This window comes from Equus quagga, chromosome 12 (assembly GCF_021613505.1).
Source record: "Equus quagga isolate Etosha38 chromosome 12, UCLA_HA_Equagga_1.0, whole genome shotgun sequence".
Classification (NCBI taxonomy): Eukaryota; Metazoa; Chordata; class Mammalia; order Perissodactyla; family Equidae; genus Equus; species Equus quagga.
Window position 1 is genome coordinate 105,785,449 of NC_060278.1, and position 16,536 is coordinate 105,801,984.

Below are 16,536 nucleotides of genomic sequence, written 5' to 3' on the forward strand. Positions count from 1 at the left end.
ACAGGTGCAAACAACTTAAGTAAATGCAACTATGTAGCACATAGACAACCACCACAAAGGGAGAGAGAAACCACTGAAATCATTTGAATGTGGCTACCCAACCACCCCTTCAGACACACTTTTCCCTTACCCACCTCCCACTGTGCTGGCTAGAGGCCAGTTTCATACCTCCCCATCCTCTCTTGCAGCAAGAGCTGGCCTTATGAATCAGTTTGGCCCATGAGACCTAAGGAGAAGTCTTCTGGGGAACTTCCAGGAGACCAAGAGATAGGCAACCAAGGAGAGCTCTTTGGACCCTTCCCCTTTCTCCTGTCAGATGATGTGATCTCTGGAGCTGCAGCAGCCATCTTGTAACCATGAGGTAACAGGCATGAGGAATTTGAGGATGGTAGAGGGAAGGGGCAAATTTCATGTGTACCTGGATGACATCACTGAGCTGCTACGCCAAACTTGGAATCACTTCCCTGAAGACTTGCTGTTATGGGAGATAATGACATGTTTTTAGTGCTGACACTACTGTTAGGCAGGTGTTCTGTGACTTAGAACAAGTCCCAAATGAACATCCTTCCTCTCCACAGGAGCAGGGAGCAGGCTCTGGGAGATACGTATCTTGTAGCCTCTCCTGTCTCTGAGGGTGGTGCTCATGTTTAAAGATAAGCATTTTGTACACTATTGGCCCTAAACTTAAGCTAATTATTACATCTCATGTGCAACAACCGAGCGGCAATCGGCCCCAACACAGGAAGAAGAAACAGCAGTGGGGTCTTCCACGCAGAGAGGGTGCGCGTCCATCTCCAATGCGGCAGCTTCCTAAGGGATTTCGAGGGTAACTTCATTCTGCCCAATTTCCGTCCTACCCACTGCCTTCCACCGAGCCCCGTGGAACGCGCGACTGCAGCATCACACTTTTTTCCAAATGTCCAGGCCTCTTCAAAATCTGCAACAGGACTTGAGTAAAAAACATAAGTATAACTCTGAAAACGTGAAGCCACCCACGGAAACGCACAGTCTTGGATATAAGGGCTCAACTGGACTCAGAGAGGGACCTACAGGTGTCCCCAGTGAGTGGCAGCTGGCAGACTAACCAGGACATCTGGCCACAGGCCACCGTATGTTCACAGAAGGGCCCCGAAGAGACTCCGCAACCAGGCTGGGCTCCCAAGGCGGCCTGAGGAACGGCCCCGTCCACGGAGAGCACCTGCCATTCCTCGTTTAGTCCCACGGCCCCGAGCCGCCCCACATGAGAGGGACACTGCTACGGACTGAATGGCGTCCCCTCAAATTCATGTGTTGGAGCTGCAACCCCCAACATGATATTCTCGGGAGCGGGGCCTCCAGGAGACCCTGGGCTTACACAACGTCCTGGGGACCTCACGATGGGATCAGTGCCCTGAGAAAGAGGGAGCGACCTGGGCCTGAGCACTGTGAGGACACAGCCAGAAGGCAGCCGCCCCAAGGCCAGGGAGAGGACCAGACCCCGCCGCGCTGGCCCGCGTGGATCCCGGACCTCCAGCCCCCGGAACTGCGAGAAATAAACGTCTGCCGTCTAAGCGGCTTGCGTGTGTTGTGTTCGGGCAGCCCAGGCCCACAAGGCAGAAACGGAGGCCTGGGGCAGTGAGTACCTTCAGAAACCTGCCTGACATCACGCGCCAGGGACCTGGGACTCAAAGCCAGACACCCCGCTGTCCCCAAAGTTGGGCAGGTGACCTGTCATCCCCAAGCCCCAGTGTCCTCACACGTCAAAGCAAATGTGGGAACTGTGCTGTCGGATGAGCAGCCGGTGTGGGCGGGACCTCACTTAAGATGGAGAAACATCAGTCGTCCACAGCAAAAAACTAGGGCACAGGAAGTGCCACCCCACGAAGTCTGGCACAAACAGAGTTCAGAAAACAAAGAGGAAAAGGTACAATTCTCCCGTGAAGTTTTTATTTTATTTCTCTTTTTACAGATTAGGCCGGCCCCCAGTCGAGTGTATGAATCTGAGGCCTTGTTTGTGCCCTAAGCTGGCAGGCTCGCGGATTGCTGGCCCTGACAGTTAGGTGTTTCCTTGAAACTGCATCAATAAACACAGATTGTAATCAGCAAGGGGCGACTTTCTAGTATAACAGGATTCGTAATAAGAAAATCAGCTTCCTGGTTCGTCTGTGCCCAGTCCACAACAGACTAGTTGCCCCTTGCACAGGGGATCACAGCTAAGGAAGGACCACCGACCCCATCCCGCATGGCTCAGGGCGTGGGACCCGCGTACACCCTGCTCTCGTGACAGAAGCCGGGCAGCGCCCGCCACTGCCCCGGAGCTGAGGCGAGCTCACACAGGACGTGTGCAGGCAGGCCAGCTCCAGAGCCGGCCGAGTGACAGCGTCGCTGCCAGCAGCTAATGTGCCCGGCACCTGCTGCCATGTGGCCCGTGCTCAGCTCTCCTCCTGCCCCCGCACAGCGCACCTCCCAGCAGCCCAGGAGGCAGGCGCCAGCGCCAACCCCGAGGAGGTCATGGGGACCCAGGGAATTACCTGCCCAAGATCACAAAGCTGACAAGTGGCAGAGGCGGGATTTGGACTCGTGCAGCTCGACCCCAGAGCCAACGTCTTAACTACCTCCTGAGACATATTAGGGGGCCTTTTAAAAAACAGAAAACGGGGGGGGCTGCTGGGATGAAGCAAACTGAGGAAGGGGCGCACAGTGTGCTCCATCGCCTTGGTGGGGACTCATAGCACGCCCCTCACGGCAAAGACGCTGGGAAGGCTTCAGAGGAGAAAGCTGCTTAAATCAGAGTTTCCTCAAACTAGGAGCCCTCAGGGCTGGCCTGGTGGCATAGTGGTTAGGTTCGTGCACTGGCTTGGGCAGCTCGGGGTTCACAGGCCCGGATCCCGGGCTTGGACCTCACATTGCTCGTCAGGCTATGCTGTGGGTGTGTCCCACATAAAATAGAGGAAGATGGGCACATATGTCAGCTCAGTGACAATCTTCCTCCCCCCCCAAAAAACCTAGGAGGGGCCCCTCCGAAAATCCAGGAGGAGGGCGGTGTCTGTGTGTCGCTGGACATCCGCAGAGGACGAGGCAGATGCCGCTTAAGCTTTTTTATCCTTTACCCTTTCTCAGGTGGAAGGTACACACAGCCTGAAGCAGGAGTCATGACTTCCATCATGGCCCAGATCATCACTGATATAGGCCCTGCGAACACACAGCCTCTGTCACAGCAACTCAGCTCTGTGGCTGCCGCGTGCCAGGAGCCCCAGACAACGTGGGAACGAACGCTCACGTGCCAGTAAAGCTTCACCGACCCCGGAGTGTGCATCCCACCTAACTTTCACCTGTCATGAAATATCATTCTTCTTTGATTATTTATCAGGCTTTCAGAAAATGTGAAAACCATTCTCGCTCACGGGCTGCACAAACACAGACAGCAGGCGGCCCTGGCCCGCGGGCTGTGCCCTAAGGCTCTACGGGTTGTCGAGGGGCAGGAAGAGGGGGGACGCAGCTTCCCTGCTCCCCGAGCCCCCCAGTAAGTTACCTGCTGAGAGGGGACCAAGGTGAGAGAGTCTTGCCCTATTTCTCTGTTTCCTCCTGAGGGAAGTTGGAGGAGAAAAAAAAAAGAAAAGGGAGCAGTTTTAAGCGTGTGTTTCATAACCTTTTGGTATCATCGGACAAAAGGCGCTGTGCAAATATTTTGGTTCCCAGGAGACAATGCCCGCTCTTTAGAGATTTGACCTCCATTTTCGTCTCCAGGGTGTTTCAGACCCAGGCAGAGCTGGGTTCCCAGGAGAGGGCTCACGTTTTGATTGCAATCTGCGCTCCTTTCAACCGGAAAATCGTCCATCAGTCTAGAAATGCCGCTTCCCCCGCTCGCCCCACGGGCCGATGGGTTTGCGGGAAAGGCTCTCAAACCAATTTCCAAGTTTGAGGAAAGTCCCCCTAAAACCAGTGGTTCTCAACTGGGGGTGATTTTGCCCGCCAGGGGACACTGGCAATGTCTGGAAACACTTTTGGCTGTCACAGCTTTGGGGAGGGGCGCCACTGGCCCCTGGGGGCAGAGGCCAGGGACGCCGCTCAGCATCCTGCAGTGCCCGGGACGGGCCACAGCAGAGCACCGTGCTGCTGAAAATGTCAACAGGGAGGGGCTGGGACCTCACCCCAAACCTTCCTTAAAAAGGCACGTTCAACTTCCTAGGGCATTTGAGCCACAAGAGTCCCAGAGATTTCTGGATCTCCTTTCCCATCCCATCCCCCCCCAGTATATTAAGACAATGAGAAGCTCAGGGTTTGAGTAGGTATAAGGCAAGCTGCTTCATTTATTGTTTCCTCCTAAAGGAAATGACCAGCCAGTGCCTCCACCCTATAAACATTTACTAGCCCTGGAAGGTTCGGAGGCCCCACTGCCATTTTTAAGGGCTTCTCTCTCAACAAATGTTGGGTCAAATCAGTCAGAAAATGGAACCTGAGAAGGGGGAAGATGGCGGGGGGCATTTTACAAAGTTCAGGACCAAGAGGAAAATTGAAAGACCTAAAACGACCTCCCCATCCCCTCTTTCTTGCTCATAAACAAATGACTGCTTTATACCAGGGGTCCCATGAACGGAGGCAGACAGAGTTTTAAAGGTCTCGGGGCCCAGCCGCGCGGGGTTTTCATTCGCTGGCTGAGCCTCGTCATGTTAGTGGGTCTGTAGCTTGACTAGTTATTGGCCTTTGGGGTGTAACGCCCTGAAAACAGCCCGGCTCTCCGGGACCCAAGCTCTGGAAACAGCGACACCACCAAGAGCCGCCACACCGCGTCTCCAGTAGGAGGGTTTTCTGGTTCGCTGGGGTTGGAAAAAATGTAATCACAAAGAAGAATGAAGAGAAAAATGTAACAAATATCCAGGTACCCACAACTGAGAGGTAACAAGAGTTAGTATTGTGGTTTCTTCCTTTTTTTTTTAAATAAACTTTTTATTTTAGAAGAACTTTAGTTTTAGAGAAAAGTTGCAGACTGTAGCGTCCCCGCGCACCCTTACTCAGCTTGCCGCAACGTTAACATCTTCCACAACCACGGGACACGCGTCACAACTAAGAAATTAACATCGGTGTGTCACTAGTAACTCAACTCCAGATATTTTCAGGTTGCAGCAGTTTTCCACTGATGTCCTTGTTCCGTTTCAAGATCGAATCCGGGTACCACGTCGCACTTCCTAACGGTTTCTTAATTATTAAAAGGAAGAAAACTTGACAGGAGCACTTGGAGTTTATTTAAAAGTTCTCCCCATGTCACCCCTTCCTGCCTCCCCGAGGCGGCTGGTGCGGGTCCTCTGCCCACGTTTTCACGGTGTTACTACATAGGAATAACCCATAAATGATATATACTGTGATCTGGCGCCCTTGTCTGGGTGTGTTCTGACACAATGACAAACGGTTACAGCCTTCTGCAACTTGCTTTCTCCCTCCTGACATTCTGTTTCGATTCTACGATGATACATAAAAAACAAGTCCTTGCATTCCCTTCTGGTTTATTACAAATTTATACAGAAATTTATTACAGATTTATGTCTCCAATGCCCTGCTCGCGGACATTTAGAACTGTTGGTGATTTTATGCTCTTACAAACAATATGCAGTATTTATTCTGGTTCACGTGGTAAAGACGGTCTTTTCTATAGTGTCATGAGGTATTGCTACCAAAATGCCAACCTCCAGCTGCCTCTGGAATTTCCCCATCAAGGGAGTATGGAGCCCTGGCACACGGACACTCGGGGCCCTTTGCCCTGACAATTGTTTTTAAGCCATACAGACAGAGGAGAGAGGAGTTCTCACAAGCAGGATGCTCTGAAAGGGGAAGACGTGTGCTGTGCATCTTTATCTCACTCTGCAGGGCACAGATCCACAGTCAAGGTCAAGAGCTCGGCGTCTGCTTTGGTGGTCTCAACACCACTCTTCTTGTGGCCCACCCCCCATTCCCACACCCCCAGGGGGCCAGGAACAGTGGCTGGCTCTCCATGAGCGAGAGTTGGATTCAAACACCAGCCCCGCCACTTCCTAGCCACACAAGTTTGAGCCCCTTCGGCTTCCTCCTCCCTCCAGGGGGGATATCACTTGCTTTGCTGAATCCTGAGAGAACTCAAGGATGAGCCTGATCAAGAAGGTTATTATCCATCCATTCCTGCCACAGAGAGATCTCGACCGTCCCCCCGCTCACTGTGAATTATTTCAGCGATGCATTTAGATAACGAAGGAGTCTCTGAAGTCCTTTCCTGGATTCAGCCATGCAGGATCCTGCCTGGACTAGAAGTGCCTCCGAGACCCAGAAAGAAAAAGCAGCTCTCCAGCTCCAGGTCCGACTTCACGATGAGGCAGCAACCTCGCAGCCCGGACAAACGCCTCTTCAGCTGGGACCAGCGTCAGGCTCCTCAGTTCTCTGGGTAGCAAAGTGGCTGAGAGACAGGTCCTGAAGAGGCGAGTGCTTTTACAAGTGGGACCGGAGAGAAGGGTTATTCTTGCCGACCCAAGTGAGTACCTCAGTGATGCAGAAGCTTCTAGAAACGCTGGTCTCCAAAATGGGGTGCAAGCACTTGGGGGAGGCAGGAGGGGACCCTTGGGATACAGGGGGAAAATATGACAATCACACTTAGGTAAATTTCAAGAACTGGTGGACACGGGGGAAGATAGAAATTTACCAGCTGAGCTTCAACAAAATTCTCTGCGTAACTGGGAGACGAGATGGAAAACTAAGGGGCTTGTTTTAATAACACAGCCAAACACTCACTGGTTCCATCTCCATCTCTGCATCTTGGGAGACAGTCTCTTGCCTACGACAGGCGGGTAGTCGCTAGTGCATTTCCCAGACACTTTCTGCTGCCCACCTTTCCAAGCAAGGGTGGAATTGTAATTTTCTGCCCACGGTGGGTCAGGTTTGACCAGGTGACTAGCTCTGGCCAATGAAATGGGAGCAGAGGGCCACGCCACCTCCAGGTGGAAATTCCACATTCCAGGTGCACAATTCACATGGCCTTTCCCTCTGGCACCGTAATTGGTGACATCTGAGGGGGTGACAATTCCATCAGCCTGGGGACCTGAGCCCCCTCCTGTCTGGCCAATGTGCAGAGCCCCCTACCCACCTGTGATGGAGCTAAAACCTAAGACAAGAGGACAAACCTTTGTGACTTAAAAGCTCCCAAGATCCTGGGGTTCTTTGTTATCACGTGACGACTTCATTCATGCTGACTAGACAGGCGAAGGATCAAAATAACCAAAATTCAGGACCAGACCTTAGCTCACTGATCCCAAACTGTTGAACTACGATTTTTGAAAGACATCAAATTCCATCACATTGAAGGATTTAGGGAGAGTGAAGTTAATCAAATTTGTCTTGCTAATTGATTAAAATTGCAATCTTTGTATTAATTAATAATAATTAGATGAAATGTGAATTCACATGAGAACTTTGTATTTTTTTTATCTCTAGTGCCTCCTACTTACATGTCTATTTTAGTCTTTGTTTTATAAAGTAAAACCTAGCCTAAAACAGTAGCAGTTATAGGATTTAATTCTATTTAGGGTCTATACTTGAAAATTCACTAGTGGGGATGCAAGATCGAAAACCATTGGGAAGACGCTGCCCAAGAACGTCTTCGCTCCATTCACACGCGCAGGCACCAAGGTCTGAGCACCTTCGATGCTGGGAGAACTCTGCGAGGCAGTGCAAAAGCGGGATTTCTTAGCAAGAATGTCTGAAAAAAGTCAAGAAGAGTCCTTTATCAAAGGCCAACACACACACAAGCCATTGAAACCACAGGATAACGTGCCTGCCTCTGTGTACATTGTTAAAGTGCTGGGCAGATGAGCCCTGGGACCATTCTAGGCCAACTGTCAAGCTACGCGCTTAGATTTTCCTTTTTTTTTTTTTTTTTTTTGAAACTACGTGAAAGCAAGAGAGAGAGGCTGGCATCACAAGACAGCACAGGCCTAACTCCAATGCTTAAAAGCATGCAGCTCCTCGATTCTGGAAACAGTGCAAGTTTTTATTCACAGCCAAATTTAATTAAGCCAGACAACAAAAGACTGAAACTTGAAAGCTGCTCTGGGGAGATAAAGATGTGAAAGAACACGTGACCGCAAAGATGCAGGGAAACTCAATCCTCGCTCTGCCAGATTTTTCACACAGTCTCGGAAGAGCTGACGGGAATTTATGGGAGGCCGAGAGGGAGACAGCCCACCCCTCATCTCAGGCCCCGGAGACATTCTCTTTCGTTCCTCCGGTCTCCAGAGGCTTCTAAATACACTGAATCCACACTGGGCTTTATTGTAGTTTGACCCCAGCTGGGGGAGCGGGGCGGGGGTTGGGGGGGGCAGGCTTGCACCTGCTCCAATAAAAAGTGGGGAAGTTGTGCTGTTCTGTTAATGAATGCTCTGAGCTTGTCACTCCCTTGAAAGAAAAGACAATTTGTACTTTGACCATCTTCCAGAAAGGCGTAGGAAGAAATACTCCAGTAATGCGATGTTTTGAAATTAAAACTTTGTATTTTGGAATAATTTTTCATTTAGAGAAAAGTGGCAAAGATAGTAGAGTTCCTGTACGCTTCTCTCTCAAGTTTCTGTTTTCCCTAGGAGTAACATTTTTAAATAGCCATGGATGCCAAAATCGAGAGAAAGAGTCTGCAGTGTACTCTATCCTGGTGTAAGCTGGTGTGCTCCTTCAGTTACCCGATCTCTGAAAGAGAAGGGGAGGGTGTGCACGCGCACACACACATCTTTGGTGCCATTTTCACGGCATCTTTAAAATAACACGGGTGGCTTAATCTCAGTATTTTAAGATTAAATACTCAAAAACTGAAATTTGGACGAACATACCAAAGTGAATGGTGATCCAGCCACGAGAATAAAACCAACGGTTACCATCTATTGTGCGCCAGCTGTGTGCCACACGTGCGTGATGTGATCTTGTCTTCATGAGGATCTGTGGAGGAGGGGATTATCATCCAGCTTTACAAGACGAGGAAACAAACTCAGAGATGTTAAGAAATTTGCTCAAGGTCACACAGCTAATAGGCAACCAGAGTGGAAACAGACACATGGGTTTAGGTTGTGCCTAAAGAGAATCACTGTGGATGCCGTTCCATCCTCCCTTGCCAAGTCACACCCTCTGCTGTCACCAAGAACTTCCGTTACACGGCAGTGAAGCCCCCCAGCCCCCCACTCCATATATCACCCAGAATTAGCTGCAAAGTGTCAGGAAACTTGGCCAGGCAGCCCCGAGCATCAGCGAGGGCTGGAAGCCTTCACTGGGAAGCCCTTTATAGAAAGCCGCAGTTGGCAGCCCCCGCTCCTGCATGGGAACAAATTAACATTGGCATTCCAAACACAGGAAAGGAAGGAAATTGGAAACACAGTTTATGCTTGGCCGGCCCTTTGAAATACTGTACCATGCTACCGACATCAATTAATGAAAAGCAGGGTTGTGCTAAGAGGCTCTGGTTTGGAAATGCATTAACACACGTTAAACATGTTTGTACAGGAACCGGATTATAAGCAGCCTGGCTCCAAAACAATGAAGCAATTACCCTAGAACTGGTGCGCTCAGAGCTGTCATTAATTCAATCCACTCCACTGGGATCAGGGAGGCTTTGCGCGGCTCCCAACAACGCCTTCCGACACGAACGTTGAAAGGACAGCACAGCACATGCTACTCTGAGTTTCGCATAAGGAAGTGTCAAACTTCATGTGCTCCTAACATCCCCCCAAATCATAAACACTCCACTCGGGAGAGGGGAAAACAGACAGCGGGCACCCTGCTGGCCATCGGCACCGCCACTGCACACTGGGTTCCAGCAGTTTTTCACTGGGGAAGGTTAACTATGAAATATCTGTTCCACATTAAGAAATACCGAGTCACATTTTTGTCAAATATTATTTGTCAAATGCCATTTGCTGCAAAACCCAGAATTCAATTGCAGCTGAGCACACAGCTAATACCACACGGTTCACATAATCGCCGCGGTCGCGCACGGGGTCGTCTGCAGCAAGAGAACCCCCCTTCCTCCGTAAGCTGTTTCAGGAATTGGAAAGAATAGCATCTGAAGCTCTGGAATAAATAAAGGACTGTGCCTTGAGCTGTCCCATACAAAGGACCCAGCGCGCTGGGAGAAGAGACGCGAAACAACCAACGGGCAAGTGCCCGCTAAACACTTCTGTAAGAACGCTTAAGAGCAAAGATTTCAGATGATAAGGGTGAGTCTCGATATTTCTGCCTTGCAATGAAAGAACTGGCTGGCTCCTTGAAAGGCCAGCATCCTCAGCACGTCACACAGACATACCCACCTGCGGCGGCACCAAGGGTCCAGGCAACCGGCGTCACGGATGTCGCCGCCCTGCTCCCTCGCCCTGGTGACGTCACCCCTCCACTCCACGTTGATCTGGGATCCATCAAGTTGGAGCAATTTGGGTGTGTAAAGCTAAATGTGTTATCATTTCCACCACAAATCAACAGTTTCTCTGTAAATATTGGTATTTCCTCACCCCGGGAAGGCAAGAGGAGGCAAAATGGCACTGACGCATTTGATTTAAACTAATTAAAAGCAGAGGGTCATGCAATTCAATATATTGATTTTACCAGTGGGACTTAAATCTTTTATAATAAGTGTACACAGCTGCAACGCTCTCCCACCACCACGTTTTAAAGACTAATCCTCGCATGCCTCTGACAATAACATGACAGGTCTCACACATCCCTGCCCGTGCCCTAACCCCGGTGACACTGCCAGAGCGCATTGAGGCGAAGCACTGAAGCGGCCTGCCAAGAAGCCAGCGTGTCGACAGCCCCCAGCTAGGTCTGAAGAGTGAGCGCAGAAAAGTCAACGTGGCCAGCCATTTAGTGCAAAGGGCTCTCCATGTGAACTATTCAGCTGGCCACACGGATGGGCAGGCCGGGGAGGGTGGGGCTGGGGCAGTGCTGGGACTCTCTGATTCCTGCACCGGGCCAAAGATGACCTTACCCAATAGGGAAAAAAGATATTAAAGCCATCGGGGTGATCAATCAACTTAGATGGGACTCTCCCTGGAATGAAGTCATCACTCGTCTCCGAGTTCAGCGGACATGTGACATTCGCTCATATCGCAGGCATCCCCGTGGTCAGGGGACCCGACACCAGCTGCTTCGCTCAGCAGAGGCTTGATGGCCTACTATGCGATGTCAGCCCCCAAACCAGCGCTCACAGAGCTGCGTCTGAGAAGCAGTTTCTTCTCTCTGTGCATCTAGACTCCTCCCTTCGCGGCCCCACATCGCTTGCTCTCTGGGCCGCCTCCCCTTCGATGGGCCACTCCACAACCGAATGACAACCCCGGGATCAAAACCAAAAATAGCCACCCAAGCTGGCATCCGGGGCTTGGCCTGAACCTGCCTTGATTCCAGAAGGGAAAAACAAAGAAGATCAAAAAAGTTCAAATCTGGGTCACAGATATCCTTTGGAGACGGGGGGTGGGGGGGGGGTGGAGAAGACCTTTGATTTACACAAGCAGGAAAATGAGGTTTAAAAGAAGTGATTTTGAAAGGGTTACTGAAAACACAGCTGTTGGTGCACTCCTATAGCGAAGGCGCTCCTCAGAAAGAAAGCAAGGAGGGAGAAAAGCCTGTGTGACATCTATATTAACCTCTGGCTGCTCACCAGCGAGGGCCGGCGCTCCAGCGCTGGAATGTGGAACAGCCCCTTCCAAATTTTAACACAAGCCAGGTTACAGCTGCGAACGCCTGCAGCCCGGCTCCCTTCGCGGAGCACCTCCCCGAAGGAAATTTTTAAACTGTAACAGAATCTTTTTCTAATACTCTACAGTGGTAGGGCCTGTTCTTAAGGGGCAAAAGGAGAGATCTTAATGCCAAACACTTGTCAACAAAAAGGATAGCCAGATGGGATAAAAGTCCCACAGCACAGCCTTCTCCCTGCTCTTCAGCTCCGTTCACAAAAGCCACTTTTAGACCCTGAGTCTAATAAGGATAGGTTTCCAACTTTCCCTTTTTTTAATTTAGCTTTGAAGATCATACAAATTCGGTTCCTTCATAACCTGGACCGGAGATAAATATGCATCACACACCCTTAATGCCAGCCAGCTTCTTTGGAAGAGTCCAAAAGGAGCTGCTGGATTTCTCCAAAGAAAGAACGGTGGGGGACGATCTCCCAATTCAGCCTGCAGGATTCACAGTGCCTGGGGACAAGTCAAGAGAGGGGAGCCTGTTTTGAATTCCATTAAGAGTACACAGAGGAGTCGGGGGCTTGTTAATCCAAACCAGTTTACAAATCTCGCCATTGAACTCAAGGGGCCCAGGCAGGGAAGATGGGGGCCCCTCTGGCAGCTCCACTAGCATTACACGGGGCTTTATTGTCCAGGCTGGTCTTTGTCATAAGGTGCGGCCTGAAGTCCTCATTCTCGGCACCTGGTTTTGTCGTAAATTCTCCTCTAGTTCCCTCTCTAGTTTAGATCCTGCTCAGCCTGGCAAAAAGCTTGAATTCCGAGGAGAACGACTTATAGGAACAAAAACCAGTTTGGTGCAGACAGAAGGAAGACTAAACGCACCAGGTCTGCAAAAGCCGTCAGAATTCAGGCAGAGATCCCCCAAGCACTGCAGAACAGCGACGGAATGCCGCGGAGGGCAGAGGGTGCGGTGGAGAAAGTCAGGCTCCCCTCGAGCTCTCCATCCACGGCCCCCAACGTCCCCCCACGTCCCCCGAATGATAACAAGTAATGGTTTGATTCGGAAAAGTGACATTTGCTCACTCAGGTAAAGTGTGAGACTAAATGCACCTCTGGAAAACTTTGTAAGTTACAGATCAATCATGATTTGCAATTCAAGGAAAAAGAGTGGGCTTTCTCAGCAAATCAGCCTCTAGACAAGTCTCCTACATACTCCCCTCCACCCCCACTGCCACCCCCAAGCTCCTCCTGCAGAGAAACTCTGGTGGCACGGGCAGGATGGCAGGGACAGGCAGTTGCTTCCTGCGCTGGTGCCGAGTAGAAATCAAAGGCCAACCTCAGAAGCACAGGCAGGAAGACTGGCCAAACTGCCGTCCAGTCTTCACCCAACTCATTACCTCGAGTTTTGGGGACAGATTGAGAAAGAAAACAAGGTCAGTGCACTCTGTTCAAAGCCACTGCGCCATCTAATTTGGAGCGATGTTCCAGAAAGCAAGACCCGAGAAAGTCAGGGCCGTCCCACAAAAGCCCAAAGCCAGCCCGACTGATTAAGAGGCTCAGACAAGCCGGGCTTTGTCCTTTCAAGATGAAAGAAATGGGTCTAACGGGGTTGAAAGGTGTGTGTAGAGCCAGAGGAAAACCACCCAGCTGTGGCCTTCTCATACAAGCCCCTGCTTGCTCCTGCCACCAAGGGGGAGCAAAGAGCCCTGCCCCAAGGTCCCCAGAGACAGCCAGTCAGCAACTTGGTCCTTCTCTGGGGTGGGGGAGCCCCAGGTCCCACGGTGCGGCTGGTCCATGAGAAGCAGGCCACTTTTCACACTGGGTTTGCAGAGCCTTCCACAGAGGCCAGAGCTTAGAAATACCTTTTTAATGACCCCAGCCAGGCGCTGAAGGCCACCACTGGGACCTGCTGCATTGACTGGGAGTCCTGGGTACCCAACAGACCCGAAGATGCCATAAATCTCCGCCAGAGAAAGGGCAGTGTTAAACCCCTCTTCAGGATGGCGACAGAGCTCTGCTTTAATTTACTTGTTTCCATGTATGTATTTAGAATTTTTCTTTAGTCTCCGGTACAGGCCATAAATACACAAGGTAAAAAAAAAAACACAGATAGACAAAAGTGCTGACAATGAAAGATCAGACCCCAGCCCCCACTCCCTAAGCCCCAGCCCCAGTGCCGCCCGCCCCCTGCCCCCACCCGATAAAATCTATTTCCAGTTCACGGATGGGGACCGGACGATCCACAAGCACATAGGAAATCTCAATGACCGGCACCTTGATTTTTCCACCTCGTCCATCTCGGAGATGGTTCTAAATGATGACATATGGAGCGGCCTCGTTCTAACAGGCTGCGTAGTATAATTTAAACTTTCTTGAAGTTATTTTGGCATCTAAACCTCCCACCCTTTGCTCGCTGAAACTCATTTCACTCTTTGATTTTTGGCTATTATTAAGGACAGACAATGGCGTCCTGAGCACTCCAGGGACCTTATCTGGACCTGGAAGCATTAAGGTGGATCCCGCTTCCCCGCGCCCCCATCCACGCCCCAGGGCCCAGCGGGGGCTTCAGTATCATTATTCCCGTGTTGACACAGCGCCCGTGGGCGTGTTTGCCGTCCTGCTCCCTTCGGATTTTCGCAGCAAGTTACACATGTAGAATGAAAGCGGCTCAGGAAACAGCGCTATCGCGGCGTGTTATCTCGGAAACCAAATATTTGACCATCAGCCCTACTGCGCGCGCTGCCGGGGGTTAGTTTGAGCAAGTCTGGTCCATGTGGGGGCACAGATGGAGCGGGAGCCACTGCGCCCCCGCCGCAGCGCCAGCCTCCGGTCGCCGGGTCTGTCGCGGCTCCAGTCGGGAGCCGGGTCCCCCGGCCGCCCCCGGCGGTGAATGCTTGGAGATCCCGCGCCACCCAATCGCCAAAAGCCGCGGTTTGCGCGCCACACGTGATAAACGCTGAAAATGGATTCTGCCCGCCCGGGACCTATCATTAAATATTTAAAATAGAAAGCTCGCAATGGCAACGTTTCTTCCCCAGCTCCAGCCAGGAGAGCGGAGAGCTAGGGGGGCGCCCGGCGGCCGGGAGAGGGGCCCGAGGCGCTCCGGGCACGCAGCACGCTAAGGCGGGCGCACCGCGAGGGGACAGGTAGGGTTGCCAGGGCGGGGAAGGGGGCGCGACGCCCGCGATGCCAGGACCAGGCGGGGCTGAGAGGGACCCAGAAAGGGCGGGAAGGCAGCTTCTCCGAGCAGGGCCCTTTAAATCCAGGTAGCGCGGGCCGCGCCGGCCGGGCACAGCTCACATGACCGAGCCCCGCGCTTTGAACTGAGCCGCGGCTGGCCCGGCGCCTCCTGCCCGAGAGGTGCAGCCGCCGACTTAACCCCGAGGGGGCTTCGGAGCAGTCCTTGCCTCCCCAAATCTCCCAGAGGCCAGATGAACCCGCCTCGCCCTACCTGGGGCGCGCACAGCTTGGGGTCCACTAGGACCTCGGGTAGGAGACCCTTGGCCAGGCACTGCAGTTTTACCAACGGCCAGGAGTGGAAAGATGGGCGGGCTGGATGTAAGAAGCGGCCCCCTCCCTGTCCCAAAGCGCCTCCCGACCGAGACGCTCACCCCCTCCCTCCTGCCCTCACTCACCAAGGTTGACGAAGCTCATGACCATGTCGGCGTCGGTGAGGAAGTGGCTATCTTGCAGGCTGGCCAGAGGGGGGCCCTGGGTGCTAAAGACGGCCTTGTGGGGGTAGGAGAAGCCCTGGCCGTCGGGCCCGCCGCTCTCCTCCACCGCCATGGCATTGTACAGGTCCAGCATGAACATGGGCGCCGAGTTGTGCTTGCCCTGGAGGTGGGGGCGCGGGCGATGGGGCAAACCCAAGATGGAGAGGATCTCGCGCTGCATCTCCCGCCGCTCCTGGCTGCGGAGGCGCCGGTGGATGAAGCTCGAGTGCACCTCGTTGTCCAGGCTGAAGTCGGCCAGGGCGGAGCGCAGCAGGAACAGGGGCGCCCAGAACGCCACAAAGCTGTGGGGCGCCGCGGTGCGCAGCGAGCGCACGTGCATCGCGCCGGATCTACGCGCGACCCGGGCTCCGGGCACCCGGCACCCGGGCCCGCGCCGCCCCAGGTGGCGGAGGGGGGCAGGCGGCGGTCCACGCCGCTCGGTCACTTGCTGCAGACGGGCCCCGCTGCGCCCGCGCCGGACATGGCCCCTCCCCGGCCGGCTGCGCTCTGCGCGGACCCCCACCGCCGGCTCAGCTCTGGCCCCGGGGCCCCTCGCCCCGCACTCGCCCGGGCGCACCGCGGGGCTTGGAAACCGGCGCGAGCGAGCGAGCGAGCGAGCGAGCGAGCAAGGAGGCGGGCGCGGGTGGGAGGAGCAGCCAGCACACCCAGGAGCCGGGAGAGCGAGCGCCGGGGAGGCAGTGAGGCGGCGCCGAGCGAGCGCGGCTTTTTCCCGCTCCTCTCGCGCTCTCGCCCTCCGGCGGCGGCGACCCACCCTCTTCCGAACTCCGGCGCCGAGAGCAGGGGCTCGGGGTCGCTCTCCCAGCTCTGCGCGCCCTTGATCGCACGAGAGGCCGCCTCGGGAGCCCCAGAGTGGTACGCGCTGGGGCCTGGGAGGAGGAGGAGGCGGAGGACGGGCTTCCAGGGGCCCCTCCCGCGCCCGCGGCCTCCCACCTGCCCTCGGCCCCGCCCTCCCCCCTGCTGCACCCAATGGGTTCATTCATTCCTTCTAGTGCGCTCCACAAATATTTACCGAGTGCCCACAGGGTGCCCAGCGCAGGGCCGGGCGCCGCGGGGATGCGGAGGCAGGAATCTGAGCCGACCCTGTCCTCTCCGGACTGCAGTCCGGATTGGGAAGGAGGCCTGAGCGGGACCCGTGGGATTCAGGCTGCGGTGGA

General features: G+C 53.4%; 1 protein-coding gene across 1 annotated transcript in view; it reads right to left on the reverse strand.

Moving 5' to 3' along the window:
• BMP7 (bone morphogenetic protein 7) overlaps positions 1-15,933 on the reverse strand; it is an 85,226-nt gene extending 69,293 nt beyond the window's left edge. Inside the window, exon 1 of the mRNA XM_046679157.1 lies at positions 15,284-15,933. Coding sequence (XP_046535113.1) covers positions 15,284-15,701 — 418 coding nt within the window. The 5' untranslated portion in view covers positions 15,702-15,933. The remainder of the gene's footprint in view (positions 1-15,283) is intronic.
• Between the last annotated feature and the right edge of the window lie 603 nt (positions 15,934-16,536).